The sequence below is a fragment of the Sciurus vulgaris genome (genome assembly GCF_902686455.1).
Source record: "Sciurus vulgaris genome assembly, chromosome: 7".
Classification (NCBI taxonomy): Eukaryota; Metazoa; Chordata; class Mammalia; order Rodentia; family Sciuridae; genus Sciurus; species Sciurus vulgaris.
This window is the reverse complement of record NC_136467.1, coordinates 155,826,812-155,840,163: the sequence shown is the minus strand read 5'-3', so window position 1 is coordinate 155,840,163 and position 13,352 is coordinate 155,826,812. Positions and strand designations below refer to the sequence as shown.

General features: G+C 39.9%; 2 protein-coding genes across 4 annotated transcripts; both read right to left on the bottom strand.

Moving 5' to 3' along the window:
- Positions 1-392: 392 nt before the first annotated feature.
- Positions 393-8,854, bottom strand: LOC306666472 (histone H2B type 1-M-like). 3 transcript variants are annotated; one of them, XR_013765309.1, is made up of 3 exons: positions 7,824-8,852; positions 685-751; positions 393-499 (listed from the first exon to the last, which is right to left on the bottom strand). XR_013765309.1 is itself a non-coding variant. In XM_079148612.1 (2 exons), the coding sequence occupies exon 1, from the start codon at positions 8,211-8,213 to the stop codon at positions 7,833-7,835; it is 381 nt and encodes a 126-aa protein (XP_079004738.1). In that variant the 5' UTR covers positions 8,214-8,854; the 3' UTR covers positions 544-756; positions 7,824-7,832. The 3 variants fall into 3 exon arrangements, 2 of the variants coding, with proteins under 2 accessions (XP_079004738.1, XP_079004737.1); XM_079148612.1 differs by lacking the exon at positions 393-499 and having other exon boundaries at positions 544-756; positions 7,824-8,854; XM_079148611.1 differs by lacking the exon at positions 393-499 and having other exon boundaries at positions 544-751; positions 7,824-8,850.
- A 248-nt stretch (positions 8,855-9,102) lies between these two features.
- H1-4 (H1.4 linker histone, cluster member) lies at positions 9,103-9,877 on the bottom strand. Its single transcript, XM_079148610.1, has one exon. The coding sequence runs from the start codon at positions 9,825-9,827 to the stop codon at positions 9,168-9,170; it is 660 nt and encodes a 219-aa protein (XP_079004736.1). The 5' UTR covers positions 9,828-9,877; the 3' UTR covers positions 9,103-9,167.
- Positions 9,878-13,352: the final 3,475 nt, after the last annotated feature.

The window sequence follows — 13,352 nt, the reverse complement described above, 5'->3', positions numbered from 1 at the left end:
ACAAAGTTATCCAGGTGCGGTTCCCTGACCAGCAGCATCAGCGTCACTTGGATAATTTACAAGTACTTTCAAGTCTAATATTAGACCTGACAAATCAAAAACTGTGAGGGTGGCGCCCAGCAATTTGTTATTAAATGTTTCAGGTGGTTTTGGTAAACCCTGAAGTTTTAGACTGCTTCAAAGTATTGTTTCCTATAATTCAGATACAGGTGTGAGCTAAACTGTTTACCTTCATGGTCATCACCAAAGCCAAAACAATGCTTAAGGCTTCATCTACTCAGACCTTGGAGCTGAAAAGTCGTGAAGATAGGTAAGCAGATAGGTGGGTAATGGGAAGATAGATATCTAGAAAGAAGACCTTCAAAGAAATATTTGAATAAAATGAATGAGAATTCCAATTCTCCACAGGTTTTATTATGTTGTTTCTTTTATAGACTATCTGCCATCCTCTGACTTTCAGCAAAGGCAGTCCATGATAGTGAATTACCAATAACTAATCCTGTAACAGAAGTAAATTGTTTTTAATAAATCAAACGAAAAAGAAAAACGAGACTCTAAAACATCTTGTTTAATCTCTTTGGCTTAGGCAGTGATCTTTTGATGATTTATTGAGTGGTAAATCAGGATGGGTTGTATTTGCAAGTCAGTCATTCTCAGGCAGATCAAACTTTTCATACTTCATACCTTATGGACAGATTCATGTTTTCAGTTACTTTATGCATTCATTTCTTCTCTGCATTCATCTCTCTCCCTTGACTGAAGAAATAAAAAGATTGTATTTGTTAGGTGTCATTTTGCCATCAGCATTAATATTTGCTATATAAAGAAGAGGGTTCTTTTTACATGTGCTTGTATAATGTTCTATTAGGAACTCCTGTTCAAAGTTACCTGCTTAATAATCAGCATTAACAAATAATAGCTCAAATCACGTTTTGTCAAGAGAAATATCTGATTATGATTTCAGTTTCACATACCTCAACCACTCTTCTTGGGTGGGAATCTAATAGTTCAAAAGCTCTTAATCCTTCCCTTTAGGTTCTGAAACAATTTGGCCACTTTGATTTTCATTTTAACTCAGAAAAGTAAAATAATTGCCAACAATTGTGAAGGCCTTACCAAAAGGCCACCACTGTTTTAAGAGCTTTACTGTTTTATCTCACTTTATCCTTAAGATAACTCTAAGTGGTCCACACTTATTCTCTTTGTAGAGCTAAGAAAAGTTAGAACCCTTTACTGGGTCACTCATTCCATTGAACCTCTGTGACAATTCAACCTTGTCTTCTACCCCTGTTGTTACATACATATATACACTTAAATAATGTAATTTATTATGTCAACTTGCAGATATTTTTTGAGTTTGTTACGTGTAGAAGAACCTTAAACATGAAGGAGTCACCAGCAAAAAATATGAACTCCCTACCCTTATGGATCTTGGAATCTTGAGCAAGAGAAGTGGGAATCAAACAAAAATAAAAAGTTGTTAGTAATAACTATAATGGAGAAGAATGAATAGGGGAAGTTAAGGATGAAGATAGAAGGGTGCCAGTTTACATTTGAATGTTCAGAGAAATCCTCACAGATGTAGTGCCATTTTAATCAATTCTCTCAACCCCCAACCCAAGAAATATGGGGAGTAGTTTGGTTAGTATAAAACAGGTATTATTCCCAGCTAGACACCAACTATGTGACAAGGTTAATCTACACAGCTCACTCTTTTCTCTCTGCCTTTCTCCTTCCACATTCTTTTGTAGGCTTTTCTTTGGATTTCTAATCTCTTTCTTCCCTGTTTATGGTTGGTTTACTTTTTCCATTCTTTTTCTGAGTCCTTAATTTCTGCCACCATTCTTTTTCTCCCTATATTCTTTCTTTCCCAAAATTTAGTTGGCTGGATATTTATATTGTTTGATATTTATAAATTACAGGTAAACATTGTCAAACTTTTAAACAAATCCTAAAACATAGTTTCTATTTTTCTACAGTTCTTGTTCCCTGTCATGGTTTACAGGAGAAAAAATACTCAAGTTATGGCTGCTCATGTAAAGAAAAGTTCCCCCCACACCTTTCTATTTAGCAGTGAACATGCATACTACCACCAGAATGAAGTCCAAGAACTCCAAACTTTACTCAAAGTTGATATCTATCCCTGAATATTCATTTCTTGTAGTCAGGATCCAGAGGGGAATTTGGGAGTGTAAATCAAGGAGGATACTGCTAAGGTTGTTCATCTGAGTAAAGTAGAAAACATTCTTCAATGAGAAATCTTATAATTTCTGGGTCTCCAGTTGATTTAAATATCTAAAACAATGTAAGAGAATAATCAGAAAAATCAAATACATGTGGAACTCAAGATATGCTTAATGATAGATCTCTAATTAAAATTTTTAATTTAAACATTTTTTTCCTATGGGAGAAAAAAAAAAAAAAAACACAACTAAAGTTACTTTTGCTCACCTGAAGTAAAGGGCAGTAAAACGTGTAGTAAAGAAATAACATTGTCCAAAGAGTTGTGTGACCTTGTCCTAGGTGATCTCTAGGAATGTCAGGTCCATTAGCTTATTTTTTATTGCCAGGGGTCCTGGGATAGTCCAGACAGTTTAAAGATGTTGGACCTTGCCACATCTGCCCTACCTCTGAAGACTGAGACTAAAGGTCAGCATATTATCTCTGTTAATGTGACCAAGGCCATATTAAACAGTCTGGCACCAAGACAGGTTTTCTAGTTGTTACTCCTCCTTGTGTTGATGATGTATTTGAAACAACTTACATTTTGCTCTTTGTTTCTTGCCTGATTTTAATCTCTGTCCTTTTGCTGAAATAAATGTAATATTGTGTATAATAGCTTTTATTGGTGTCCTGCAAGTTCCTACTAGTGAATTATCAAATCTGAGGGTGGTTTTAGACACGCCTGAGCATTGAATTTGGTGTCAGATGTAAGGGCAGTTGAGACTGTTTTTAACTTCACAATATGGCACAGTCGTGTTAGTACTACTAGATTTCAACTAAAGTTGAGATGAATACTTTAATGAGTTTGGCACTCCGAGTGGGAGCCAAAATCCTTTGACTTCCTCTAGATTTTCAAAGTCTGAGAAACACTTTTTTTTTTTAAGACAGATGAAGATGAAAGTAATGATCTTTAAGTGTTTCTGAAGGCTTGCAGGTCAAGGACAACCTTATCTCTTTATCTCCAGTGCTAAGGCTGGTGACTTGCCCAAAGACATTCAATGACAACCTCTTGAGTCAACCGATTATATAAGTTAACACTCTGGAATGATGGTTATACTTCAATTTGCCAGGGAATTCGGACACACTTCAAGAATCTTTATAATCCTCAAACTCTTAATCTCTTATATTTTACATATTGAACTTAAAAAAATCAGTCTTAAAATCTATATGTTAATTAAATTAGCTTTAATTTCTTGTCCAATTTTAAATTTCATTTGTTTTATCAGAATATTTTCTTGTTTTCATATTCCACAGTACTGAGATTTTAATTTTTTACTTTTAGTATTTTTTTCTTTAAAAAGTTCAAACCTATTTGTTGAACATTCCGACAACAGTCACATGCCAGAGATTTGTTTTACAGATTGCAGTTTGGGATTTTACAGATGAATTAATTAAAAATACGTAATACCTTTTTTTAAGTTCCTGTGATGGGCCAATACTGGACAGTAAATACAAAGGCATTTTATCTTTTACAGTCTCAGGGAAATGTCCATCAGGAAAATCATGTGGGGATTTTATTGGCCTTTCTGGACAGTGGTAACTGTAACCTAAGTTATGATTCTGAAAGGTGATAAATACCTGATAAAGATATCAGGTCTAGGTGACATTATAGCAGATTACTATGTGGTTATTAAAGCACAAATTATTTTTACACTTTAGTACTTAAAAGCATAAAAGATGATGTGGTTTTAAAAATGTTAATAAGATCTTTTTCTATTCTTACCTTAAAAAGAGGGACATAATTTCCCTTCTGAGTATGCATTAGATTTAAGTGACTTGCTTATAATGAATAGACTTGCAGAATGACAATGAAACTTGGTTACAAAAGACTTGTTGCTTATTCTCTTTTTGAGGAAAAGCAGCTACCATACTTTGAAGATGGTCACTAAGACTTCTTGAGAGGTTGTGTGGCAAAGAACTGAGGCATTTGATCAACAACTATTTGAATCTTGCCTGACATTCTGGCATGTCATCAAGGTTTTGGATGACCACTGTCTAAGCTTGACCTTAAGCTCAGGAGAGAACCTGAGCTGTAAGCACTTGTTCAGCTCCTGACCCACAGAAACCAAAAGATAGTAAGTGTTAGATGTTCATTGATGTAAGCTGCTCAATTTGGGGATGATTTGTTACATAGTAATTTGCTAATAGATGGAGAGACCCACAAGTTCATGGAGATACCAGACTCATAATGAAAAAGGTGAAGTTAAACCCAAAAGGGAAAAATCGGAGAATGTTTTTATGTATGCACAGAAATGGGGAAAAAAAACACATAGAGTTAACAGAACTTATCCTGCCCATATTTAAGATAATAATACAAGATGAACAAATAAGATGTGGCCTACAAATGCAAGTGTGGATCAATCCTGGGAAAGCCATCTTGGCTCCACTGTAGTGCTTACAGGAGGAAAACTCCATGATTTCATCAGATGCCAAAAACTCATGGGAGAAATCATTCCTAACAAAAAAAAAGTCAGAAGGAAACTACATCAACACAGTAAGTACTACACATATGCAGAAAAAAAATATTATAAATCATGAACTACTATAGTGAGGAAAAAAGATGACTGTTAATGTTTCTAATGTGGAATACTGCTTTTGACTGTAATTGACAGAATAAAAGCAATTAAAAAAGTTACTGGAAAGAAAATCCTTTTATCTGCTAATAATATCAAATGAAATAAAGCATTCCATTAAATATTGAATGAAATTAGCAGAATTTGATAGTTAGCTAGATGTAAAATACAGATAAATCCATTGTTTCATAGTATAACATGCAGAATTTAAACAGGCTTTAGTTTGATGCATCTGTCAGTATGGAACAGAAGGCACAAACTGAAGAACATCAATATTGTATCTGTTAAGAATTTATAAAACTTAATTCACAGCATCACATAGTGACCCCCTTTTTGTTATAACATTTTTCAGTTCACTTATTTTTAATTATACTTGAGTCCATCAATTGTAGAATTCTCAGACATGATCTTTTAAATCCTACATCTGCCTCATTCTGATACCATAGTACTACAATTACATGGCAATTGTATTTATGTTTGCTTTCCAAACATGATCAGCTATCACTAAATTGCAAGCCAAATGTCAGATCATTTTGTTATAAATCTAGATATCAAAAAACTTGCTTTCATATTTTCTCTACACACTCTGGATGATTTCTTTATTTAATTTTACATAACCTGGCTATGTAGTTCATCAAATTTCTTTTGTTGGGTTCAATGAGCTCTTAAACCTGTCCATTAAACTTAATTTTAATCCTATTATAACTAATTATAAATTTGTTTATTTTCTAAAATTCCTATTTGGTTCTTTTCTCAATTCTGTTATCTTTGTATTTTCTTAATTTGTCAACATGTTTTGAGATGTTCTTTTAAAGACATTAAAGCTTTTTTGCTTTAATACATGAAAGTCTGCTTATTTCACCTTTTACTCCTTTTGTTCTCATTGTTGCTCCTTTCTGGTCATACTTCTTTGTTTCATGGTGTTTTACCAATTTTTCTTGCGAAGCTCTGTTTTTTTGTTTTTGTTTTTTTAAAGAATATTTTCTGTGGGGATTTGTTGAGGACTAACATGAAACTTGTTCCTGCAGAGATGATTGATATTTACTTCTACCGCATGGTCAGGGGCATACAAACAGCCTGGCTACCCCCAGGGTAAATTCTAACTACTTTGAATTCTGGTGCACATGCTGAGGACAAGCAGGCAAGGCTGGCTGTGACCCGCATTGGTGGAAGGATGGATTCTGCTGAGCACTGAGTCTGGAACTGACTTTCTTACCTTGCAGTCATCCGTGGGAGGCTTATGTGCTGTGACAGTGAGTATGGTTTCAGTTCCTCCTTCTACCTTGACAATAAAGGGGTCCACTTCATGCTTTGAGTACGAGCCCTGCAAGTGACTTATTTTAAAACTGACTCCACGGCCCCTTTTCTTCTTTCCCAGCTCCTCTTCTGTAACAGCCTGGGAAACAAGACTAACATTTTTCCCATCATAGGCTAAGTTAAGCTATCATGTCCTTCACTGCCCTGAAGAATGTCAGTGCCTGCAAACATAAAGAAACTACAAACCTGGGAACTGGAGCAAGGACTCTCTCAAGGACACTAATTTTATCTACTGATAATATTTATTTCCAGGCTGTGCTATTTCTTTTTAAAAACCACTTTGTTCCCTCTGGCAGAGAGAATCACAGTCTCTGGGGCAAGAGCCCCCTGTGTTTCTCCTTTGCTAGAAAATCAATAAAACTTTTTCCTTTTCCTTAAAAACCTTGTTCTTGTTATTAAGAGGAGGTAGGCTTTAGTTTGATGTCTCGGCTTCCCAGATGATGATTTCTTATCAGGCCCCACACCATGATCAAGCCCCATAGAACACCCTAAAAAGCAAAATTCAGGTTTGGGTGAAGGGCAACTGTAGTGCTTGGACTAGGTTTCACATGGACCATGTTCCTGGGCCTGAGTTTGTTACTTTCATAGCTAATTCACCCTGCTTTTTAAAAAATTTTAAAAATTTAGACTTTTCATTATACATCCAAGTACCAAGCTTGCAATATAATACAAAATCTATCACCATAATTTATAAATACATTTGTTTGTGAGGACACCAGTTTCTAGATTCATACTTCCTTCTTCCAGTACCATCTTCCTAAATTCTCTATCCTGAAGACCCTTCACTCTAAGGTCACCTCACCTGTGTCACACCTCCTGTCCCTTCCTGGCCCCCTTCTATCTCTGCTCCTCCTCCACAAGTGGGAACACCCAGGAAAGGGTGAACCATGCTGAAAAAGGAATCTCATTGCTGAGGTTACTCTTGCCCATCAGCAGCAAGGCACCTTAACAGATTGACTTAGGTTTCTCCTGTCACCCAGAGGACTTTTAATCTGTTGCCAAAAGATAATAAACTAAATAATTTTCTGAGAAGGTATACTACTGACAAATGGAAAGTGTCTCAAAGACTGCCTCCCTTGATCTCCTTTGGCACCTTTTAGAGAGAAGTTTCCCTTCTTGCTCCACCACTTGCCAGCTAAGTCACAAACACAAATTTAGCTCCAATGCACAGAAAGCATACCCAGAAAACCTTCATATTTTTACTAAGATTTAAGTAATCGGGCCTTTTCCAGGGTCAGGTTATCTAGATGGCAAGATTTTAAGGAAAAGGGGGAAGGGATAAGCTCTGAGCAGAACGAGGTCGTCAGAGCATGCTCTTTTGTGGCCAGGGCCAAGTCATCACCGAGTCATGGATCACTTCACAAATTGGATACCTTTGTACTCCAAACGGAGAACTCATACTTAGCGTGATTTTCCGTTCTTATTAGTATGCGGTTGTGATTCTTTAACTACACTGAACTTGTACGTGCATAGAGTACTTAATTTCTGGTAGCCATTGTTACCCCTTGCACATTGTATTTCCTATGCAGCACTGATGTAACCTTAAAGATAGGTAAGGTAGCTTTCCGTCTAGTACCACAAATCCAAGAATTGTTTGGAATTTAAGAATCAAATCCAAGAATTGTTTGGAATTTAAGAATCACAACTCATTTGTGGAAATTATGCGTGGCTCTTAGAAGAGCCTTTGGGGTTAGGTGTAAAAACGCTTACTTGGCAAGTTCACTTGGAGCTGGTGTACTTGGTGACGGCCTTGGTGCCCTCGGACACGGCGTGCTTGGCCAGCTCCCCGGGCAACAGCAGGCGCACGGCCGTCTGGATCTCCCGCGACGTGATGGTCGAGCGCTTGTTGTAGTGCGCCAGGCGCGACGCCTCGCCCGCGATGCGCTCGAAGATGTCGTTGACGAACGAGTTCATGATGCCCATGGCCTTGGACGAGATGCCGGTGTCGGGGTGCACCTGCTTCAGCACCTTGTACACGTAGACCGAGTAGCTCTCCTTGCGGCTGCGCTTGCGCTTCTTGCCGTCCTTCTTCTGCGCCTTGGTCACCGCCTTCTTGGAGCCCTTCTTTGCGGCGGGAGCGGACTTGGTGGGCTCAGGCATTACGGCTTAAAAGAGAAAAAAAAAAAAAAAAAAAGCCCAAAACCAAAAACCAGAACACCGATGCAAATACCTAGGAAAATAATCACTCCCCGCTAGGTTACCTACATTTATAGATTCGGTATTCAAATGAGGTTAATAAGTTTTCGTTTATGATTGGATTAATTTTAGTATGTCGTCACAAATGCCAATGTTAACGACACCGAAATTCTCTCTTTTCATTGGCTATTGTGTTATTTCACTTTCATCCAATCAGAAAGCCCAAACTGGATACCCAAAGCTACTATAAATAGGTCTCTTCCAGCACGAACGTTACATATTTCGCGGAGCACAGTGAACTTTTCTTGGGTACTCACATTGGGCTGGCGAGTCAACCTTCGATGTCGCACTGAAGTCCTTAAGATGGCCACACACGAAGTAAGGCAAGCACACTTCTCGCCCAGCGCACCCCACGGCTGAGGCTGATTGATCACTGGAAACCTCTGCAAGGTGCTGAGAAGTCAACTTTCAGAAACGTCTAGTGTGGAAATTACTTATCATTACCCACCACCAGTAAAATTTGGAGGACGTTATCTCCAAGAACATAGCTGTGTACCTTAACCAGACGGGACAAGGCCAAGCGAAATGAGCCTTTAACCCAGTAAAGAATGTGTACGACCGCCTAACTCAAAACACGCCCCAGGCAGTGCAGTCGACCTTGGCACGCGGGCGCCCAGTTACCTCCCAGGGCCTTCCCTGCTTTAAACTTCCTAAGTTTCCCTCTAGCTTGGCAGGCAAGGAGCGCCTCAGAAACCCACCTCCCCGGCTTTCCTCGGAGAGCCCCGCCCTCCTCGTGGCGTTCCCACCCTGGCCACGCCCCCAGAGTGTGCAACAGCTCTTTTACTGAGATCTGTGGGTGGCTCTGAAAAGAGCCTTTGGGTTGTGTCGAGGTTCTAAGCAGTTGGCCGAAGGAACTTCCTATTTCTTCTTGGCTGCCGCCTTCTTTGGCTTGGCTGCCTTAGGCTTGGCGGTCTTTGGTTTAGCCGCCTTGGGCTTCACCGCTTTCGCCTTTGCTGGGCTCTTGGGCGCCTTCTTCGGCTTGGCCGCTTTTGCCTTCTTGGGGCTCTTCGCTTTTTTGGCTCCCGCAGCTGCGGCCGGCTTCTTCGCCTTCTTTGGGGTCTTCTTGGCGGTCTTCTTCGGGGCGGCCGTGCCTGTCGCCTTCTTGGGCTTTTTCGCAGCTCCGGCAGGCTTCTTAGCCTTGGCAGCGCCCGCCTTTTTAGCTTTGGGCTTGGCCTCCCCGGAGGCCGCCTTCTTGTTGAGCTTGAAGGAGCCCGAGGCGCCGGTGCCCTTGGTCTGCACCAGAGTGCCCTTGCTCACCAGGCTCTTGAGGCCCAGCTTGATGCGGCTGTTGTTCTTCTCCACGTCGTAGCCCGCGGCCGCCAGCGCCTTCTTGAGCGCGGCCAGGGACACTCCGCTGCGCTCCTTGGAGGCGGCCACGGCCTTGGTGATGAGCTCGGACACCGGGGGCCCGGACGCCTTGCGCTTCGCGGCACCTGCAGACTTGCGGGCCTTCTTCTTCACCGGTGTCTTCTCGGCGGGGGCCGGAGCTGCGGGCGCGGCGGGCGCAGTCTCGGACATGTTGAAGGCGGGCGTGGGGAGAGCAATTCGAGCCGGAAGCAGAGGCACTGGCCGGGACTCGGGCCGCGGCGCTGCGCCCGCCCGTTTATATAGGGCGGAGCTGCGCCGTGATTGGTGCGCTGTCCAGCCCGCCTCGCTGGCAGCCGCAGAGTGTCCTCTCGGATCCCGAGTTGTGTTTGTTACACCTCAAAAAAAGCCAAAAATATCAAAATTCTCTACATCGAATTGTCCGATTTTTCTCACATAATGATCTTCGAAGCCTCAGGCTTCATGCAGATCTCAAATAATGAGGATAGCACAAATCCTTGTGCCAAAAACTAGCAATAGTTCCCGCCGTGCTCGGCAAATTTCAACTCGGAGAAACAAAACTTTCTATTTTCTTCGTAAATTATAAACTGATCTTTAACGGTGGAGTTTTCTGACCTCCCAAATATGATTCTCCAAGTGGTTAGCTTCTTATGTATCCAAAAAGCATGCTACTGGCATTAAGATTTTTATTACAAATCTGCGCTTAAGTGAGGGAAGTAACACAGGCTCCTCGGAGAGTCCTGCCTATTGAGCCGAGGGCATTTGAGTTCATCAAACTGGTTTAGTTTAACGCCAAACAAATTATTGCTCATTTGGGTTAAAATTTGGACCCCTGGGACATCAATCTATGCAACCATAGTTTTATTTCTGTTCGCTGCACCTGGGTTTTAAAATAATTCCTTAGGATAATTTTCCTTTTTGCTCCCAAGGGTTGGGGGCGGGGCTGTTGCTTCTCTCTTCCTCTGGACAACTGCTCCATGTATTGAAATACCTTGAATTCAGGGTATTTGGGAAACAAGGGACAGTCTAAAACACACCCAGGGTACAAGCATGAAAAAGGATTAATTTTCAAATAGCACACAAAGGACGTCAATAAAGTCGCTGAAGTGGAGATGCATTTCTCTTGGAAGAATTTGCCTTAACGTCGCTCACTTCTTTTGGCATGTTTCTGAACCAGATTGTAATATACTAGTTAGATCTAAAATTCAATCATTGATCATGAGAGAAATATAAACAAGACGTGTAGATTGGAACATCATTATTTCTATTGTTAGAGAAATCCAGACCCTGTTATTACTGAATATCTGATGAATGACTAGTCTACCCACCATGGATGGTTTCAATTTTACTGAAGTTTATGGCCTAATGCTTCCCAGAGCTCCCTGAAAAGAAAGGGAATACATGGAGACTGGATGACGAGTTCAAATTTCAACCTCAGAAACAGCTTTGAGAAGTTATATAATCCAACTCCTTACCTTCCAAAGACATCCTTTGCAAGGTGCCAAAAGAATAGATTTTCTTAGCTAGTTACCCACTCAAGGAAAAGTTTTAATGAAAGCCCAGTGAAAAGAATGATTTCTGGGAAGGTCTGGCTGAAGTTGTCTTTTAAACACTGGAAGACACCTTCTAGAGTGACAAGATGTAGTATTGCCCAGTGCTATAAGGGGATATGATAGTATCCTGTGGGTATAACTGTGGATTTGGTATTGAACATAACTTTAATTTTTAATTCCATTTCTCAAGTCTTCTCCACACACACAACAACTCAATAACAATGGCTCAAATATAACATTAATGAAATGTTTTAAATACTACAGTTTAAATTAATGCTGATTTTGGTATAAAAGTGATGTGCATTATCAGTATTTCTTAAGCCTTAATGTGTAAATATTTTCAATGAAATTTGTGAATGTTAGTGTACATTGAATGTGTCCTTTGGTATATAGTAAAATAAAAAAGAAGCCAGGTGTAGGTAGTACACCTATAATCCCAGCTACTCAGGATGCTGAGGCAGGATGATCATGAGTTTGAGGCCAACCTGGGAATGTAGACCCTGTCTCTAAATAAATAAGCAAATAAATGAATGAATAAAGTTAAAAAGTACAAGGGGGAAAGATAAAAAAAGAATCAAGCTATAAACACAGAAGAGAAATTGTGACTATGTGGGCATTTAGGGACAGAAGGGTGGGATGATGCCCATTTTTTTTTAACGATAATTAAGACTACTCCTGTAAATGATGGAAACTTGCAGAACATGTTAAAGTTTGCTCTCAGGTGCCTTTGTTTATTCTCTGTACATGCACTGCTTCAAACTTGGATGAACTTAAACTCTGTGATCTTTCAAATTGCCTCTGCTTGTCCCTTGTGGTGTAGTGTGCTTCCTGATGAATAAAACTGCTTTACTAACGAAGAAGGCGTTGAAGCTGGGCCAATATTAAATCAAGTATTTGAGATTTTATGTGTTGAAATAGGAGCAATACCAGAAGATTCCCTTTCTCATTGATCTTCCAACAATACAAATGTACCAGAAGTATCCATGTGTTTTCAGTATAAATTCCAAGGCCTTGTTCCAGATGATTCTGATATAATAAATCTCCAGTGGGTTCTCAAGATCCGAATATTTAGCAAGTTTCTTATGCCACTCTTATGCCCAGTTAAGTGTAGAAATCACTGCTGCTCTCTTTGGAATTGACCGACAGAATAAAAGTATTTCCTCTCATGTGAGTGTTTTTGTGGATTGCTGGGCTTGCCTGTGAAACCTCAGAAGGGACACCTAGGCTGGATGTGACCATATGCAGTAAGGGTAGGGACAGCAATCCAATATCATGACTTGCTTAAAATCACACTTGCCTAGCCTCTACAGTAGTTTTAAGAAGGAGAAAGAAGAGTAAAGTAAGTGTCTTCTTGTTCCTTACTTTCCCTCCACAGAAGGTAGCCTGAAGCTTCTGCCCATGGACTGCTTGAATTCCTTCGTACAGCACCTCCACTCCTGACCCCTTTCATTGGTGTGCTCCCTGCAGACTCTTAGTACATATGGCAATCCTCTACTGTAGCTGCTAGCACCATTTTACCCTGGAGGAAACAGACTCGCAAAGGTTCAGGATTTTCCAGAGAAGATGATTAGTAGAAGGTACCATGCCAATTCTAGGTTATATTGGTCTGGCTTTGAAGCACGCACGCCTATCAAACAGTGTTTCTCAGACTGCAAGTTTTGAATAAACATTAAAAGTTACAAAATTATTGTAGTAGTCGCAAGGCCAATTTTTAAAAAATGAATTAGAATAAAAAATAAGATACCAGAGCATAGTGGATGTAGTTTACTATATATACAATCCTTTGTGTGCTGAGCTTCTCACATAAATGGCATTTTCCTAACTTGCTGTATCATACGTCCAGTATGTCCAGTATGCCCTTCTTATGTGATCCCTTGAGCTCTCACAACCATGAAATATTCTCAGGTATGCTCTATCTTTAATGAGTCAAGAAAGTCATTTCCTATTACTGACATTTTAAGCATCTAGGAAACCCTGAGTGATGGAAGTGGAGACACTGATCATTTCCATCTTGGACAAGGAAACTGCTTTACCCAAAAGTGTAATGTGATTTGTAGAAAAGGTAAAAGGAAAGAATCTCACACTTGGTTCCTTTAACTTCACAATCAGGATTCTAAATATTTAATTCTGGAATTCTCTATCTTAGAATGATGTTACCATGAGT